This window comes from Lygodium microphyllum, chromosome 28, assembly GCF_053477565.2.
Source record: "Lygodium microphyllum isolate KBCC chromosome 28, Lygodium_microphyllum_v1.1.10, whole genome shotgun sequence".
Lineage (NCBI taxonomy): Eukaryota > Viridiplantae > Streptophyta > Polypodiopsida > Schizaeales > Lygodiaceae > Lygodium > Lygodium microphyllum.
Window position 1 is genome coordinate 3,218,607 of NC_141162.1, and position 20,069 is coordinate 3,238,675.

At 39.5% G+C, this 20,069-nt stretch overlaps 1 protein-coding gene across 1 annotated transcript in view; it reads right to left on the reverse strand.

Moving 5' to 3' along the window:
- The window catches only part of LOC148011134 (uncharacterized), a 53,908-nt gene extending 40,173 nt beyond the window's left edge, over window positions 1–13,735 (reverse strand). The window contains exon 1 of the mRNA XM_087670638.1: window positions 12,324–13,735. Within this exon, the coding sequence (XP_087526764.1) occupies window positions 12,324–13,638 (1,315 nt within the window). The 5' untranslated portion in view covers window positions 13,639–13,735. The remainder of the gene's footprint in view (window positions 1–12,323) is intronic.
- Window positions 13,736–20,069: the final 6,334 nt, after the last annotated feature.

The window sequence follows — 20,069 nt, forward strand, 5'->3', positions numbered from 1 at the left end:
TGCTCATGTTTGTCTGCATGTTGCTGCTGCCCATGTTCATAAGATGCATGTAGATCATAGTGTGTACCATCAACATATACATAATAGCCATAAGCATAAGCATCGGGTGCATAATGCCCATAAGAACACTCATCATGACCATAATACTCATCATGCTGTTTATAATACTCAAGGTGATGAAAATCCATACTCAATTCAAGTCTTGCTCTATTTTCTCTATCCGCCTTCATAAGAGCAATATACTGATCAACTAAAAGCTCCAAGTTTATCAATATTAGCGTGTGTTTGAAGCCAACATTGTTCAATAGAGCTAGAGCTATTGATCTCACTTGCCATTGTAACCAAGTTACTGCTACTATCTCTACTGATGTTCTGTTGGCTGATTTGACAAGTCTTTGCTCAATGCTTTGTAGAACAAAAGCTAAATGAATCTACAATTTTCTTGATTGTGAAATTGCACCAAATGCAACTACAGCTCAATATTCTTGTAGCATGGAGGAGAAACCAGAGGGGTCAATACTATTCTACAAATTCAACATCCAGTGCTCCTCCACAGTCATAGATGTTACATCATTACGTTCAAAAATTCATAAGAGATGGAAAATAGGGTATTTTGTATCCAGTTTTTGACATAATACAAGTCTCCTTTCTCTCCTCCTCTCTCACCTTTCATGGCTGCCCTCTCTCTTTCAATCTTCCTCTCTCCTTTTCTAATCTCTCTCTCCTCGTCACTCTTTCTCTCTCTTCTACGCCTCTTCTACAATATTCTCTCCTTTCTCTCTCTCTCTCTCTCTCTCTCTCTCTCTCTCTCTCTCTCCCCTTGACACGTGCTAAATAACCTTGCACATTTGATTCATATCTTAATCAAATGTTATCGGCAAGATTAGAGCATCTAAAAATTTCACATCCCTGTGACAAGCTAGCTGATCACGAAGGATCAATGATGAATAATGAAAGTGAAAGGGCAAGCTGCCTATATATAGGCAAAAAAGAGACAAAACCCTAAATGTGGCCAAACCACTAAAACATAGCCAAAATTGCACAAAAAGAAATGCACCGTATCAAATACACACAAAATGACAGACAAATACAATGTCAAAGCTCCTAATGTCCTCGCCTAACTCACACTTAGACTCACAGGCAGGAGATGACCACATAAGACTCACGACTGCAAACACAACGAACTCTTGATGTGTTTTGGGACCTGATTTATGTGAATACTCTCTTCTGTGGACTATCCAAAACAAAGATTTAGAGCAAGAAACCTTGATTCTAGGTGGCATCCTCAGGAAAGTACAAGAGAAATATTGGGATCGATTGAAAATGTTTTACAATGTGGTCATGTTGTCAACCAGTCCCAAAACAGCCACTGATGTTCATAGAGCTCTTGGAGAGATCTACCTCTAATCTATGCTTGAAGACTACTCTTGGTTGTCTTGAATAAAAAAATTGTGTGGACTATTTTGGGATTTCTAGACCTAATGTTGTAGTGGATTGAAAGAGAGATTTTTTGGGCTGAAAGAAGGGTTCTGCATAGATACCGATGAAACTGGTCTTCCTTCTTGAAAAGAGTGGTAATGACTTGATTAACCAACAATTACAGCAAGCATGAAATTGACATAAACTGAAGATACAAATGTTACTACTTAATCTTAGACAATGGACAGCATGTTGGCCCCAAAAATTGGGGCCCCTTGCAATATTTCTTTGTCTTTTATTGCAAAAGGGTAGTGTACTCTAAGATTCTTCAATCTCCTCCGCTCTCCAAGTGCCTCTTACTATCATAAATGGCCACCAAGCCTCCAAACCAATTTGCCTGGAATTAGCCTTCAATTGTGCTCCTTGGGTGACAAATTCAGCCCCAAATGTTTGCTGACTAAATGGCCACTTAATCTCTTAAAATTACCCCAATTTCATTGACTGAAATTCAGGTCTTTAGGCCTTCAATTTACGAGCACCCTTCCCAAGGTAGCTGTCAAATTGTAACTTTTGCTGTAAATTAAGGTTTACAATATGGATTCACCTAAATCTCCGCCTCCAATGGCTGAATCTACTAAAAATTGCTGAGCAACAATATGAATAGGCTGGAGGATGAGAGAGAATGCTGAGGAGAGAGAAAATCCAGACTTCCATCATGAGAAAATAAAAGAAATCAGCTTTCTGCTGCCTTGTCTAGACATCCATGAAAGATGTCTCTATTGATGAAACACACCATATATGATGTTGCTTGACTAGAACAAGCCTCAAACTGTTGTCATCTACTGATGTAGCCTCTTTTGGGCATGTTGTCAAAAGTGGATGCAGCAATGGAAGCATATGCCATAAACAGATGCCGAAATAAACTACTGAATACAAGACAAAAAATGCCTCTAAGCATAAGTAAACATGGATTCACCGCCTTTGGCCAAGACCACCAAAGTGTCCTCTTCCTTCTTCTTCTTTCTCTTCTTTCTCTTTCTTCTCTTCCTTCTCTTCCTTCTTCTTCTTTCTCTTCTTTCTCTTTCTTCTCTTCCTTCTCTTCTTCCTTCTACCTTCTCTTCTTCCTTCTACCTTCTCTTCACTTCTCCCTTCTCTTCTTCCTTCCATGAATCTTCTTCTTCTTCTCCCTTCTCTCCCTTTCCCTTGACTCTTGAGCCTTCTCCCTTCTCTCGAGCCTTCAATAATCAATTTTCAGCCTTCAATTTTTCCTTCTCTCGACTCTTGAACCTAAGGCCTTCAATTTTCAGCTTGAAATTATAAATGGCTTCATCTTCCCGCCCCGCTCGTCGAGTTGGTGGTCGAGGAAGAAGGTCTGATGATTGGTCATGGTGGGAAGAAGTAAATGCTAACCGCCCTTTGAGTGGTGGAGGATCTCGACCATGGACTTGCAAGCTTTGCCCATACAAGCGAACTAGTGGAGCAAACAAGGTAATCCATTGAGCCGAGCATTTGTATTTCAAATTTTTATTGATTTTAATTTTTCAAAGTTACTTAAATATTAGAATATGGACTACTAATTGCCACTTGTTCCATTTTAAATTTCAATATTTATGCATAATCAGGTCCGAGCTCATCTCCTACATGAGCCAAATTCAGAGGTACAGTTTTGTCCAAATGTGACCTTGGAGAAGCAAAGGGAGCTTCGTGACCGTGTAGCAGGTCAACAAGCTTATCTTGCATCTAGACCACGACGTGTTGCAGTTGACCCTGCAACTTTTGTGACACCATCCCCATCAGATGTATCTAGAGCAAGGTTAGTATCAGGAAGTGCTACCTCCACACCTACTACAGGCATTGTATCGGCCATAGCATCAACAACGCCACATGTTGCACGTAGACAAAGCACACTTGATGCTAGTTGGGATCCCAAGAAGGAAGAGGTGGATACATCAGTGGCACCCTTTTTTTATCATGACCACATTCAATTTCGTGCAGCCAGGTCAGAGTATTTTAAATTGATATGCAAGAAGATTGGTGAGTATGGCCCTTCGTATGTACCTCCATCATCAGAGACCTTACGCACCACTTTGCTCAACAAGGAGAAGCGCCTTGTTGAGCAAGCAACAGTGACTAGAAAGAGCATGTGGGCTAAAAATGGAGTTTCCTTGATTGCTGATGGTTGGAGTGATACACACAAGCGATCCATTCATGGTATGGTTGCTTATTCTCGTGGGGAAATGTATTTTATATCTTCACATGATGCATCGGGGACAGGAAAGTCAACAGATGTACTTGCAGCAAAGTGGGTTACAGGTGTTGAGCTTATTGGCCCAGAGCATGTTGTGGGATTTGTTGCAAATGGAGAGCCTGCAAATAGGGCAGCAGGTGCTATTATTCAGGGATATTATCCACATATCACAGTTTCATATTGTATGGCTCATTGCTTGAACAACCTACTAAAGGATATTGGTAACCTGTCATGGACTGCACCTGTCATAGAGCAAGGAGCTCAAATGGTTAGCTTTGTTTTGAATCACCAGTTTCTTCGCCATCACTTCTCTTTGCGGTCGAAGAAGACACTTTTAAAATACTCTGATACCAGATTTGCCTTTAACTTCCTGATGCTAGGCAGGTTAAGAGAATGCAGTGGTGCCTTGAGGCAGTTATTTCTTAGTGATGAGTTTATCTCATCAACATTGGCAGATACTCCTACAGGTATCTTATGCTTGGAGAAAGCAAATAACTCCACTTTTTGGGATGATGTAAAGCTAATAAATGCTATGGTATCACCCATTGTACATTTATTGAGGGTTATGGATGCTATGCAACCTTGCATTGGCAAGGTATATGAGGCTATGGATAGGCTGAATGAAAAGTTGCAGGAGTTGGCACCAAATGATGAGGCATATGAGGAAATACACCATTTAGTTGTGACGATGTGGAACTCCTATAGCTCATCCATGCATGCAGCTGCATTTGTTGTGGATCCTGAGTTCCAAGGCAAGGGTCAGGAGAATGACAGTGAGGTTATGGATGCATGGAGACTTATATTGTCTCGTCTAGTACATGATCATGGCACTAGACGAAAGATCAGAGATCAACTTTCATGTTATAGGACCTTTCGGGGTTCTTTTGGTTGTGGGGATGCACAGGAGGATCGCTGTAAGATTGGGGCAGCTTTGTGATGGGAGGACTATGGTTCGGATGGTCCTGAGTTGCAACAACTAGCCATCCGTATTTTGAGTCAATTAGTTAGCTCCTCTTGTTTGGAGCAATTGTGGAGTACCTACGCTCACATTGCTTCAAAGAAGAGGAACCGTCTTGGTGTGGAGAGGGCAAACGATCTAGTATTCGTTAGTGCTAATTTGAGGATGTTATGTAACAGTATGACACCAAAGCTTGATCCATTCACAGAGTGGGAGATGCAGCAAGAAGAGGAGACACATGCTGATGTTGAGGGAGATGCAACAATTCATGGTACACATGATGATGAGGCTGGCACTTCAGGAGTGGCTAGAGCAGCCTCAAATCATGATCATGATCTTTGATTTAGCTTACTTATCACGAGTCTCATGATACATGACACATTTACATTATATATGATATTATGATCATTGATGACACTGTGACACTTGGGTTGTTGACAGTTGTGCCATGCCGATATTATATTTGTACTTGAGTCTTGCAGTTGCCCTTTGGGCTATTTTGGCATGCCGCATTTTGCTTTAGTCTAGAGATTAGACTTTATATTTGCAGTCTTTTTTGGGGCAATGAGCATGTTCTTTCAAAGATTAGACTTCAATTTCATATTTGTAATCTTTTAAGTTTTTTGGCAATGGTACCATAGGCATGTTCTTTTAGCTTAGACTTTTAAGTTTAGTTCATTGTTCATTGTTTTATCATTTATGATTTTTGGCATATGTATTATGGATTTTATTATTTATAATTGAATAGCTTACCTCTTGAGCCTTGTAAGTTGCAATTCAATTTCTAATGAGTAGTTTTAGAATAATGCATGATATCTTAAAGTTAAAACTTAAAATGATTTGTCCTTGTGGATTATATACCTTGGTTTTAAGTTTTAACACTCCAGAGTCCACATGGATTATGAGTGAAATATTAATTTTTTTTCATAAATTTTGATTTTTTAAATGCCGTTCCCGTTCCCACGTCCCCGTTCCCTAGGTTTGGCGTTCCCGTCTTCGTGCCCGTCCCTGTTCCCCATTCCCGTTCCCCGTTTCATGTTTCTATGGTGAAAACAAGCATGGTCGAAGGGACCTCGTACAACATCTGAAGCTTCCCCCAAATCTCGAAAGAAGTCTTATAAGAGGTGACCGCTAGAAAAACTTCTTTGGAGATATAGCGAAGAATAGCAAAATAGACAAAAGCATCATCAGTATCCCATGTGAGCACAGTTGCTTCATAGTTGTCATCGTCATTGGCTTGAAGAGAAGTAGGATGCTCAAAAGCTCTAGAAAAAATGTACCATAACCACTTCTACACAAACCATGCTTTCATAACAACACTCCATGTTAGGTAGTCAAGGCCATGTAATTTCTCATCAGTGGAACAACAGGGAGGAGTCATTTGGAGAGGATAGAAAGAGAAAATACAGAAAAGAAGAGGAGACTGAGAGTAAAGCCAAACCAACAACAGATTGCACTAAACAAAGTTCACACACAATGAACACAAGCTAATCTCGAAAATAGTATGCTTAAAAAAGTGCAGCCAACAAGGTTTATTGGTTGAAAAAGTTAATGGGCCTTCATATGAAGAAAGGTACAACCATGTCTGTACATTTGAACGAGTTTAACTTTATTTTCAACGAGTCAATTGCTTTTGGAATTTCATAATGATGAGGAGTTCAAAGCAATCTTTTTGCTATGCATTTTGCTTGAAAGTTGGAACACTTTTAGAACAGCAATGAGTAATTCTAATGCTATGTTGTTATATTCATATGTGGAGGGCTCTTTACTCATGGAGAAGCTTAATGAGAAAAATATTTCAGCAAACAAGTCTTCCAATGCACTACATACTAGAGGCAGATCCCAACTGAAGGACAACTCTGACAAAAAAGCACACAACAAGTCTCATGGTAAAAATGTGAAGTGTCATCATTGTGGCAAGAAAGGGCACTTCAAGCAAGTTGTTTTAAGTAGAAGAAAGAAAAGAGCAAAGACAAAAACATAGGTGATGACAAAGATGAGAAAAAGGATAGCCAACATGCAAAGAAAACCACACTCACAACCCTTGCTACGCGGTCTTTCCACAAACTTGGACTGCTTTGGCATACTCATTATGGGCATTTAAATAGAAGAAATCAATGTAGTCAATCACGAGAGTAACAATGGCAATGATGTACTCTTTGCTTCTTCTTTTAGTGCACAATCATTAATTGCAAATTCTAATGATGACATGCACACCTAGATTCTTGATTCAAGTGCCTCATTCCATGTAATACCACATCGTAAGTGGCTCTCTAACTACAGTGGTGACAGATATGGTGTTGTCCACGTGGGGGACAATTACGTATGTCACATTGCAGGGATTGGCAGTGTGCAGTTGGCATTTCAATATGTACACCAGCTCAAGAAGAGCTTGATAAGCACTGGGCAACTAGATGATGAGTCTATCATACCACTTTTGGGGATAGCAAATAAAAGATATATGAGGGCTCTAGGATTGTTGCTAAAGACTCTAAAAGTGATACTCTATATCCATTACATGTATCTAGTGTGCGTGATCATGTTGTCACCATAACCGAGCAACCAAGTGTATCTTTGTGGTATAGCCGGTTGAGACACATGAGTCAAACTCGAATGAAAGTGCTTTCTCGTTTGGATTATTTGCCGTGTTTAAGGTATGCAAATTTTGACCATTGTGATCATTGTATTTTTGGCAAGCATGCTCAAACATCACATAAAAGTCTCTTTCATTAAAATCTTCACCCTTAGAGTTGGTACATTCAAATGTATGTGAGATGCCAAAGTTATCTCTAGGAAAAAAGAAATATTTTATCAATTTTGTTGATGATGCCACATGCAAAGTATGGGTTTATCTGATCTGTCGTAAAGATGAGGCTTTGGATAAGTAAAAAATTTTCTTGGTACTTGCTGAAAATATGACAAGCAAGACATTAAAGTGTCTTTGCTTTGACAATGGTGGGGAATATGTGTCCAAAGCTTTTCAAGCCTTTTGTGATAGCAAATGGATAAAAAGGGAGTTTACTGTCCCTTAAAATCCACCCTAAAATGGGGTCGCAGAGCGTATACATAGGACTATTCAGGAGAAGGTCCGTACCATACTGTCTCATACTACATTACCTCATGGATTTTGGGCAGAGGCTTTTATGACAACCGTTAACTTAATAAATCAATCTCATCAAACAGGTCTTTGGGAGAAAGAGTCCCTCAAGAAGTGTGGTCGGGCAAGCCACCTTTGTATACACACTTGAGAGTGTTTGGCTACAAGGCATTTGTGCACATACACAAAGAACAACGCAACAAATTGGATCCAAAGTTATGTAAATGCATTTTCCTAGGATATAATAACGAGGAAGAAATGGGTATAAGTTATGGGATCCTAAAAAAAGGAAAATTATACGTAGCAATGATGTGATCTTTTGGGAAGATCGCATGCGTAAACAACTTGAAAAGACAGAGGAAGTGAGACGGGTTATGTTCCGAGAAGAAATACCTATAAGACGGCACAGAGCACATGTTATACAGCAACAAATAACTGCTGCAAATGACCCTATAAATACAAGCAATGGTGCTGAAATTGATCAACAAGAAGTTGCCCATGATACCACAGTTTCAGTAAGAAAATGTGCCATTGGAACAGCCGGAATAGGCAAGACAGCATGCTGAACCTTTTGAACAACAAGCTATTAATGCAAATTTGCAAGCTGAACAGCTAGCAAACACTGATTATTGGGTCCATAGGTTGACCAGAAATACCAACAGCCAAATACGTCTATTCCTAGTGCAAATTATGTTGTTAATTATGTCATGATGACAGATTGTGGTGGACAATTATACTTCAAGGAAGCAAAGGATAGAGAGGACAACAAGAAATGGCACAAAGCTATGCTATCAAAAATAGAATCTCTAAAGAAAAGTGGTACTTGGGATTTGGTGCATTTGCCTAAGGGGCAGAAAATCCTACCATGCAAATGGGTTTACAAGATGGTCACCCCTAGTTCCTCGCCAAAGTACAAAGCACAGCTTGTTGCTAAAGGGTACAAGCAAGAACATGGAATTGACTTTTATGATATCTTTTCTCCTGTAGTCAAAATGACTACTTTGTGAACCATATTGGGTTTGGTTGCATGTGAGGATATGGAACTCATACAAATGGATGTAAAGACTGCTTTCTTACATGGTGATCTGCACAAGGACATATATGGAAAAGCCAGAAGGTTTTGTGGCTAAGGGGCAAGAAAAGATGGTATGTAAACTCGACAAAAGCTTGTATGGATTGAAACAGGCATTGGGTGAATGGTATCATAAGTTTGATACATTCATGCAATCTCAAGGATTTAAGAGAATTCAAGTGGATCATTGCTTGTATGCCAAGAAGACAACAGATGGCAGCCTTATTATACTGATTTTGTATGTAGATGACATGCTGATTAGTGGTAGAAATGTTCATTCATTAGACACCTTGAAACAAAACCTACATAGCACCTTTGATATGAAGGATCTTGGTGAAGCAAATCATACTCTTGGCATGCATATACTTAGGGACAGATCAAAAGGTCTTCTTTACATGTCACACCAGGAGTATATATGCAAGATTTTGCACCGTTTCAATATGGAGGGGGGAAAAGCAATTGGTATACCATTGTCTCGATTTGTGAAACTCATTGCAGAGAACAGCCCTACATCTGATGATGAAAAGACTGAAATGACCAAGATTCCATATGCTTCAGTTGTGGGTAGCTTGATATATACTATGGTTACTACACGTCCTAACATAGCACTTGCGGTGTGAGTGGTTAGTAGATACATGGCACATCCTAGTAGAAAGCATTCAGAAGCATTGAAAAGTATCATGAGATATCTTAAGGGCACAAAGGATTTGTGCATCTGCTTTGGCAAGCAGAAGGCATCTGTCATTGGCCTTACGGATGCAAACTATGGGCACAAAGGATTTGTGCATCTGCTTTGGCAAGCAGAAGGCATCTGTCATTGGCCTTACGGATGCAAACTATGCTGGTCATGCTCACTACAGGAAGTCTACTTCAAGATATATATTCACCTTCACAGAGGGGAGCAATTTCTTGGATCTCTAAGCTACAGAAGTGTGTTGCATTGTCTACTACAAAGGTAGAGTATGTGGCTGCCCCTAAGGCATGCAAGGAGACTTTATGGCTTTCACGTCTAGTGGGAGAGCTTGGCATTACTAAGACTCCTGTCCTCCATTGTGATAATCAAAGTGCTATCATGCTAGCACAAAATCTCGTCTTTCATGCAAAGACAAAGCACATACATGTGGAGTGTCACTTTACCCAAGATGTACTTGACAACAAAAGCATTGAGCTTGTCAAGGTACATACAAATGATAACCCTATAGATCTTCTCATGAAGGCGCTTCCAACAAAGCGGTTTGCTCATTGCCAACAAATGATGGGAGTTGGATAGTATATGTATTTCAGCTTTGTATATACTTAGACTTAGTTGATTCTTTTCTCAACCTTCAAACGCACTGCCTTTAGGTGGGAGGTTGTTGGGAATAAAGGGTCATTTTTTCTTTTATACATACTCAAGTGTGAACACACTTATACTTTGTACTTTACATATAACTATCACAAAACCTAAGAGTGGTACAACTTTTTTGTGCCCACACATCGTGCATCTCTCTCTCTCTCTCTCTCTCTCTCTCTCTCTCTCTCTCTCTCCCCATTGCCATTGCCATTGCCATTGCTCAGCATCAAACCTTTACTCCGCGTAGGTCACCACAAAGCAAAATATATAGAACAAAATAATGCCATAAATAGCAATAGATGAGGCCAGCAATAAATTCCAAAATAAGCATCATACTAACCACTAATACCTCGGTAATGCCCAACATAGCCCAAACTCACACATGAGCTTGGGATAGATTGTTAACACATCACTTGCTCCTAGAGGGTCTCCTACTGGCTAGAAATGGCATGTCAATTGTTGCAACAACAATGGCAATCTCCTCTCTCTCTCTCTCTCTCTCTCTCTCTCACCTTGCACAAGGCTGAAATGATCCTTTCTCAACCTCTGAAAACGTTTTTCCCACTTGCATAGACAAGTGTTGCCAAGTGGCAACCTTTCAAAACAATTTTCAGTATTAAGTAACTTTATTAATTTAATTTTCAAAATCAATTCAAAGATATTGACTTTGAAAATTAATTTAATATTTATTTATGGCTCAAAAAATCTAACCAACCAACAATTAAATTGGCTAGGCCAATTTATTACCCCAGTGATCCTAAGCACTCATTAGCTCGAAACTAATATTAATTAATTAATTAATATCAATTCTCTAGTGTCATCATTGACACTTAGGGCTAATTAAATTAAATGGTCTAGGCCAAGTTCTACCTAGTACCTATCCGATATAATGTGTTGCAACTTTTCCTTTGGCACTCACTCATATATTGGGTTCCCAAGGTTCACATTGTGAAATAACTAACCTGCACCTTACGTGCAAGTCACATTTGCACATTTGATTAACTCTTTAATCAAATGCTAAGCAAAGCATTGGAATTCCGTGTCCTCATGACAACCAAACTATTCTAATGCATGTGCAACCATGTTTTTGAGCCTTAGACAAATTGTTTGATGCTTGACCTCATGTATAGTAAATATTAGATCATACATAATACAAGTCCCTATCACACCACTCACAGAATGAGACAAAACATTAGATGCGCTTTACTACTTTGTTTAATGAAATTTAAAAAATACAAACAGTTTATTAATGCAAAAAAGAGTGAATCCTTCAAGCCAAAGATACACTTATTAGGATATATTGTCTCAAAAGATGGTATTAGAATGGATCGTGCAAAAGTGGCAACAACACGCAACTAGCCTCATTTCAAGACCCTGAAAGACGTACGCAACTTTTTGGGAAAATGTTTGTACTATAGAACATTTGTACATTGCTTTGCTCCAATTGCTTCATCCCTTCATGCATTGCAAAAGAAGGAAGTTTCCCCTCGCATGGGTTAATAAGAAAATAGCAACATCATGCACTCCTAACCATCAAACCTATTGGCTAGAACCATTTGAGTCTCTACAATGAGTCTTGAGAATCTTATGGAAACAAACTTCCCTTGTCACCTAAAAAGGCCCGTACATTTAAAAACCAAGGTTCATTTGAAGAGAGATTATCAAAGGAGGATTGGTATTCTGCATACAAGTCTTGACATGAACTGAGTGATTGCAAGAAAGACCAAACATGCAATGAAATCTTTACAACTCGAGAGTTTTGTTCATGAGAAAAAATTAAGGGACTCTAACAACTCCAAGAGTGGTTTTCATCCCTTAAGGTAGCAAGCACACTTAAACCAATGTGGCATCATCCATGATCGTTGAAGAAAGAGGCATGTTCAAAATCACTTGAATGATTGTACCTTGCTATCAAGTAACCAATATATAAAAGTTAACAAATCACCAACAAACAACCCAAGATAGCCCTTTGACTGCAATATCTTATACAGCTTACACAAGGGCTCTACAAATCACACAAGCTCCATCATTTTTTGCCTTTCTACTGCAATAGCTGCAGGAACAAGGCATGATGGGCAAGCAGCATTCAACGAACACAGTACTTTTCTTGTCTTCCTAACCACTTATACTTGACAACATATAGTCACAAGCTTTTGAGCTTTTTAAGGAAAGCTAAGTGGGGCATATCCTTCATACCTGAGCCGCCATGGACAAAATGGCATTTCTGGCCAAAGGGGCAGTGGCCAGTTGTCTCCCACTTGTTGCAGACCCTTGTTTTCCAATTGGAAGGGCGCTCACTTCCATTAACCCCATTTCCAGCACCATTTGATGCACTGTTTGTGGGCCCGAGGCTGATGGCATTGCTTTCCCTTAATGCTCTTGACTGAGAGACTTGATCATCATGCATGAAGATGCACCTATCCCCGTAAGGGCACCCATCCTCTGTATAATACTTTCTGCAAGGACGAGGAGTTTTGTGAAATCTCTGTGTATCACCTGATCCTCCAGATCCTGTAGTTTCAATAACAACCTGCACTTGGCTTTCTCTACTACCACGTGAAGCTCTTTCCGCTTCTTGGGCAGCCACTATTTCCTCCCATCCTGGAGGTGGCTTTCTTAGCTCCTCCATACCATGGGCGAAATTGCAATTAGAGTTGTAGGGGCATATACCTGCCCTGAACTTACAGCAGAGCTTGGTTTTGAAGAATATGCTGCCTGTGCCCTTCCCTTTGGATGTGGACGACACTGCGCTTGACACACCACCTGCTGAAGAGGTTAGATTCGAGGACTCAACAACAGATCCTACTTCTCCTGAAAAAGAGTTGCTCCCTTTCATACTGCCCTGCTTTTGCAGACCTGAGCCATAGCCGTTTGTGCGGTGTCCCTGAAATCCACTGCCATTGTCATAATCTTCCGGCGGTGTACCGTAGCTGTTGTGGTTGAAAACAGAATCAGTAACAGGATGGTCACTGTCAGCAGGACGTCCACCATAACCTTGGCTACCAGATTGTCCTGTGTCTTCAGATGAGCCTCTGCCAGTATGCCTATGGCTTCCAAGCGGGTCCAAATCTCCATTTCCGCCATCAAAAACCTGACTTCCAGGGGGTGGATCTAGGTCTCCATGACTCACCTTCGCGCCATAAGCAGATGACGTTGAATCACCATGAGTGCTTCGTCCGGCGTAGGCATGATGATGTTGATGATTATCCGAGTCACCAGGCGTGCGGGTGCGAGCGCCGCAGGGGTCAGTACAGGAACGTTTTGGGGGAAGGTCAAGGGTAGAGGGAGGTCGTTTGGGGTGATGGAGGGCCGGCCGGCGGTGGGGGTGCGGGCGGAGGTGGGCGCGGCTCCACTCGGCGCGGCAGGAGGTGTCAGCAGAGGAGGTGGTGGTGGTGGTGTCATCCTCAGACCAGGGGTCGGCGTCGGCGCCAGCCCCGGCCCAGAACGCAACACCATCGACGCCAGGCCCCGCCATGGCCACTGCAAGCTCGGCGGCTGCCGTTGTGTCCATCTCTCTCTCTCTTTCTCTCTGTGTATGCTGCTGTCTTTTTCAAAGAAGAGGCTTTAGCCCACATACATATTCATGAAAACCGACTGCCTAAATACTTCTCTCTTCTTGCATGCAACCCTACCCAATGAGACACTTCCCTTCTCTCTCAGATCCTCTTGGACAATGACGTCCGTGTACCCTTCCTAGCCGTTCACACGCTCATAGGCGACTGCAGGTGCTTTGGCCAAAAGCAAGAGACTCACCTCACCATTGGCGAAGGTAGTGGCCAAAAGCAAGAGACCCACCTCGCAAGTGGCGTCTGATGCTTGATAGAGGATTATGATAACCCTAGTAAAGGTAATGGCAAGACCAATCCACCTATTCATTCGTCACTTGCAACCCATATTTGAAAGGAATCAATCGCATCAATCAAGCTGTTATGAGGATAGTAATCAATTGTTCTAATGAGATCACTGCTTACAAGGAGATGCACTAAAAAATCCATCTATAAACCCTTTTTTCCCTAGACTGGTTGGAATCCAAGGTTTTCGAGAGATGCCCTTAACCCCAATGAAAAATTTTAAATAAGATCACTTCATTTTGACTATGTGCCATATTTTTCTAAGGAGTTGCAAGAAGCTAGGAGGAGATACTAACTCACTGATTAGAAAAAAGGAAGGAATAATCAAGTTTTATGCCTTAAGGCAAGGGGGAGCTTATGAAGGTTTTAGATAACGTGAAGCTTTGTTTTTCTAGGACATGATGTCATAGTTTTCCTTATCAATTAGCATATGTTTTACTTTGCATTGCAATCATTATAACTCAAGGTTCAGGTTTTGGACTAGATGGGTGGCTCAAAGGTTGAGGCTTGATATTTTGAGCTCAAAGACAGGTGTATCATTGTGGACTTAGCTTTGATAAAGTACAAGGGCAATTAGCCAACATGTAAGATTTTGTGGTTATTTAAGGTGTGTAACTAAAACATTTCGTGTAGAAGTGTTATTGCAGCAACTCGAGATGATCATGTTGCTATGGAGGATGAGTTTGTAAGTGTGGGTTCCTAGGAAGAAATGGATGTTATGTGAACTAAGATTATGAGGCCCATGGTTCAAAAGCATGGGAACAAAGCTTTGCTTTTTATGAGGTCTAAAGCTTTAAAAGTCATAAAGCTTATTATAGAGATAAAACAAAAGATGTTGACTACTTTCAAGATGGAAGGCAATGTGTTGTTGAGCTAGAAGGTGTTGGTTGGCTAAGTGCTTATGGAGAAAGCAAAATTAGTGGAGGAGTTAGTTGAGCACTTGAGCTAAGGCAATAGTAGGAGGTATTATTCGTGGAGCGATAGTAATGTGTAGATAGAGTAGTGGGATGAAGCTATGTATGGAGGGGCATGAGAAGACCTAATTGCTCTCATTAAAGGTTTATCAATCTTGAGAGTTTGATCATGGAGGTGTGGAGGTGGCTCATGTGATCTTTGTTTGTTAAAGCGGTGTCGGAGGGTTTTTGTCGAAAGGTCGAATCCACCAAGGATCAGAAGTAGAAAGAAGTAGAGATAGGAGATGGAAGAGGGGTTTTGTCGAAAGGTCGAATCCACCAAGGATCAGAAGTAGAAGGAAGTAGAGATAGGAGATGGAAGAGAAGATAGAGAATACCCAAGTGATAAACACTACAAAGACAAATCACAATGAATTGAATCAATATGTATTAAAAGAACCTAGAATCTTCGCACTACTTAAAAGCAATCTCCAGGCAGGAGCTTCTTCATAGAACAAAACGTGCATAAAAATTACAGTTCCTTCTCTGCTGCTCGGAACCCAAATTTGATGGCTCCATTGGCTCTGAAAGGAGGGTAAAACTTCAGGACACCTGGTCACGGATCTCCCAAATCACTCCTTCTTATTCTTTCCGTTCAATCTGCAATTTTCAACCTGTTTACAGTGATCGTGATGTGACACGTATGATTTCGTCAATTTGTCCCCCTTGTGAAAATCCCCTAATTGGCTGAAAAAGCAACTAGCTTTTTTGCATGCCATCCTAATCTAGAAGCTTTTTCTAACTTTTTCGGATTTTTACAATAAATAATATAAAAAATAGGCTAAATTTATCCAAAAATCTAGTATTTTCAGATAATCCATGCAACTCACACTAGTACTAATGGCTTAGATCACATTGATTCTCTAGATCAATAAAGAAGTCGGATGATGATGCATTCCATACTTTTTCACACTGTGTCCTCATAACATCACAATAGCAGCTTCGTGATTGAGGTCTCCAATGGATTGAGAGCTTCTACTTACCAACTACTCTAGGAGATTGCAGGGGATTGTGATGCTAATGTTACTAATTCGTGAGCTATGGGTCAAGAGTATAATCTTTTTGAATGGGAACTATGAGTATAAAGGAGCTATCATGTTTGAAGAAAATAGTTGTTTCGAATTTACAATACATGAGGTGGTGCATATATCCAGAAATTTTCCTCTTAAGAATTAATGACCTCAAGTTCGTCTCTAAGTGTGGACACACCCTTATATACTATGCTACACTTAATCGTAGTCTAAAGATTGTGATGTTGTAACCTTCATTGAGCTAGATCTGGAAGAGTTGTTTTGAATTTACAATACATGAGGTGGTGCATATATCTAGAAGTTTTCCTCTTAAGAGTTAATGACATCAAGTTCATCTCTGAGTGTGGACATACCCTTATATACTATGCTACACTTAGTCATGGTCTAAAGATTGTGATATTGTAATCTTCATCGAGCTAGATCAAAGTTATATTCTCTATTTTATATGAGCATCAAACCTTTCGAGTTGCTAAGCTGTAGTTTAGTATGAGCTATAATTTGGTGTATTCTACTTGGGATTTGGAATTGTTTGCAGTCGATACTATCTTTGGGTTGTTCTCTAGATTCTAGTTGCTATTCCTTTCACGTGACACAATAGGAAAATCTAAGTAGATTTGGTAGAAATAAATGTCAAAGGCAAAATTCCCCCCCTAGCAATGCCTCTCAAAGTTATTCTTTTTTTAGTCATTGCTTTTTCTCTAGATTTCCAAGCTTGAATCCCTTCTAATCTTATTCCCTTCATTATACTTTAATAGAAATTAAGTTGAAAATTGACAGACAACTTGAGAGCAAGAGAGAAAGACAGTAATGTGTGACAAGAGAGTGGGTACCATCTCCTCCCATGTATGCTTGAGCATCTCCCTTATGTATGTATTTTTGGATTTGTATTTCTTCATTTTTCATGCTCAACAATCATGAAAAGCATCCTTTGGTCTTTTGCTTTCCTTGAGGGGCTAATAACCTTGAATGGATCATTTATTGGCAAGAAAACTACCAAGAAGTGTAATTTTTGCTAAATCATAAATAATAAATCTAACCTTGTAACAACAATTATCTTACCCTAAGGCCATAATATAGAGGTTACAAAAATAATAAATAATCGTGCATATAAGCACATAAATAGATTCATGTAATAATAGTGTCCAAAACTAATAAAATCATGCGTACCAAAGGTGCTCCACTTGTAAATACAAAAATCATTAATACTACAAGGGGTGAGGGGTATACCACATTAGGTTCCAATGCTATTTGTGAAAAACTAGCATTAGTATAGCAATGCATTTTTTAGCACAATATCAATGTAGTAAAAGATACTACGATCAAAACTTTCCCTTCCTCTGCATAGTTTACAAACTTGAAGCAAGTAAGCAATTAGTAAGAAGCTCTCATACTCTTTCTCTCTTTCCCTTAAAAGTAGGGTGGAGCAAAAATTTAGATTGTTGTGAGATTTGGTAAGTAAGCAAAATGATGTATATTTTGCAAATTAGTTGTTTAGGACCGTTTTGTTGTGTTTTTGGCCATCTAAGGTCATTTCACCCCTGTTTTAGCTCCGCAGGGAGCGGGGGACAACAGTTTTAGGGCATATTGTAATTTCAAATGTGTTGGTCATTCTCTCATGCATAGGTCACATGTTTCAAATCTACAAGTTTTGAGGTGTTTGTCAAGAAGCAAATACAATGTTTAGTTGCAAATAGGTTGCAGATTGTATGTGCTATTGAGAAGTCAATGAAAAAGGCTATCTGGTTTATTGTTATGCACATCTTCGAAAGGGTTGCAAAGGTTTTTCTTGCTATTTGGTACTCAATTGTGTCATAATGACTAAGAATAGCGAAAATTCAATTATTGAGAAGCTAGATAAGAACAACTACCCATCATGGAAGTTCCATGTGATGAACTTCCTTATTGAAGAAGACCTCTACAAGTTCGTTTCATGTGAAAAAAAAAACTAGTGCTAAGTAATCGTACGACTATAGAAGAATTAAAGGTGTGGAAAGAATGGAATGCAAAAGACAAAAAGATTATGTATTGGTTATTTTCTGTCATTGATAGCTATGCTGGGACATATCAAGAATGCAAAAACTTTAGGTGCAACTTGGATAACCTTCAAGAATATATTCTCAATAAATACAAAGGCATAAAAGATTCAACTCGAGTAAGAATCGAATACCTTGAAGAAAAGAAAGATGTTTGTAAATGAGTAAGTTTTGAATTCTCATTGGAGATGCCTTTGAAGCTATTGATGCAATGCTTGATGATAATAACTTGGTTTTATCTACTTTAGGTAGCCTTATGAAAAGACCTAGAAATCTTTTGTTACTTTTGTGTATGTACATAAGCCATTTCCGAACTTTGATAGGTTGGTCTCTCTCATGATCATTGAAAAGATCAACATGCAAGGTGAATTATTTGAAAGAAGTGGTAAACATGTCCAAGCAATTTTACTCAAGTTTAGAAAGGGGATATAGCATATTCTCTTCAAGAGGTTGTGATATGGGTTATGTTGGTAGTAACCAACAAAACATGTTAAACTAGTAGTTTAGTGACATGCAAATTTGGGGAGGCTATGGTAATTATTCTACAGGCATGGGGAACTTTAAAGGCAAAAGTAGATGGAAAAACAGAGCCTATGCATAGGTATATGGCATAGATTATGAAGAGACATTCAATCCAATTGCTAGGATGGCAACTATCAGATGTGTGATTACTTTGGCAATAGTCAAAGGTTACAGTTTACAAATGGGTGTGAAGAATGCCTTCTTGCATGGTGATTTGCAAGAGGAGGTGTACATGCGTGTATAGGTTAAAGAAGGCACTCTATGGACTAAACCGAGTACCTAGAGCATGGTCTGACAATAATGGAGAGTACCTTGTTAACATTGGCTTTTATATCTCTAATACAAATCACTCACTTTATGTGAGAAAGGGTGATGCAAGTTTTGTCATCATAGTCATGTACGTGGATACCTTGATTATTATAGGTTATAGTGGCAATGGGATTGCTAATATCAAGGGCCTTTTGAAAAAAAAGTTTAAGATGAAGAATCTAGGTGAGCTAAGATACTTTGTTGGTATTGAGGTGATCAAATGTGCAGATGGATATGGCTATCCCTAAGGCAGAATGGCATGGATATGTAAACCAAGTGTAGTATGATGTCATGTAAGCCTCTTCCAGTGCCATTGAAGCCAAATGTAAAGTTAAGTGCTAATATCGGGATGAGATAGAAGACCTTAATATGTTTAGGAAGATAGTGAGGAGTCTGATCTATATGACAATCACAAGGCCGTATACTATTTGACTTGTGAGTCGGTTTATGTAGGCACCTAGGAAGCCTCATTTGAAAACAGTCATATGCATATTGAGGTAAGTGAAGTCCACCTTGCATTATGGACTTTTTTATGAGGCTGATAAGGATGTATAGGTGTTTGGGTATGCAGATTAGACTGGTAATAAGTCTGATAGAAGATCTACCAGCATATTCATGCTTTCCCTTGGTGGTGGTGTAGTTACTTGGAGCAGTAAAAAGCAACAGATTGGTTTATTGAGTACAAAAGCTGAGTATAGAGGTGTTGCTATGGCAGCATGCGAGGTGGTATGGCTACAAAAATTATTGGGTAATTTGAATGTATAAGGAGATGGTCCAATTCTCATTCACAGAGATAACATGAGCAGTATACAATTAGCTAGAGACCTAGTGTTCCATGCTAAGACAAAATACATTGAGATGCATTACCATTTTGTGATAGAGTAGATATTTGTTAAAAAGATTGACTTGGTATATATCAGAGTGTACATTATTAAATAATTTACATATTCACAAAGGCATTGGGTGCAGAGAAGCAAGCTTACTTGGAGCTGCAGAGATGTTGTTGAGCTTGAGGGGGAGTATTGAGATAGCAAGCTCAACATGTGTGGACATTGATGATGAATCGCTTGGTTAGATAGGTCCACACATCTACATATAGCACATTGGTAGTCATTATGATCCTCTTACACCTATTTGTAGTTGGCATAATTATAGCATCAGGCGATTAGTATAGTTAGTTATGCACGATTTGACTTAGTAGGCCATTTTTCTTTATATTGTATCTTATTTATGCTTTGTGACT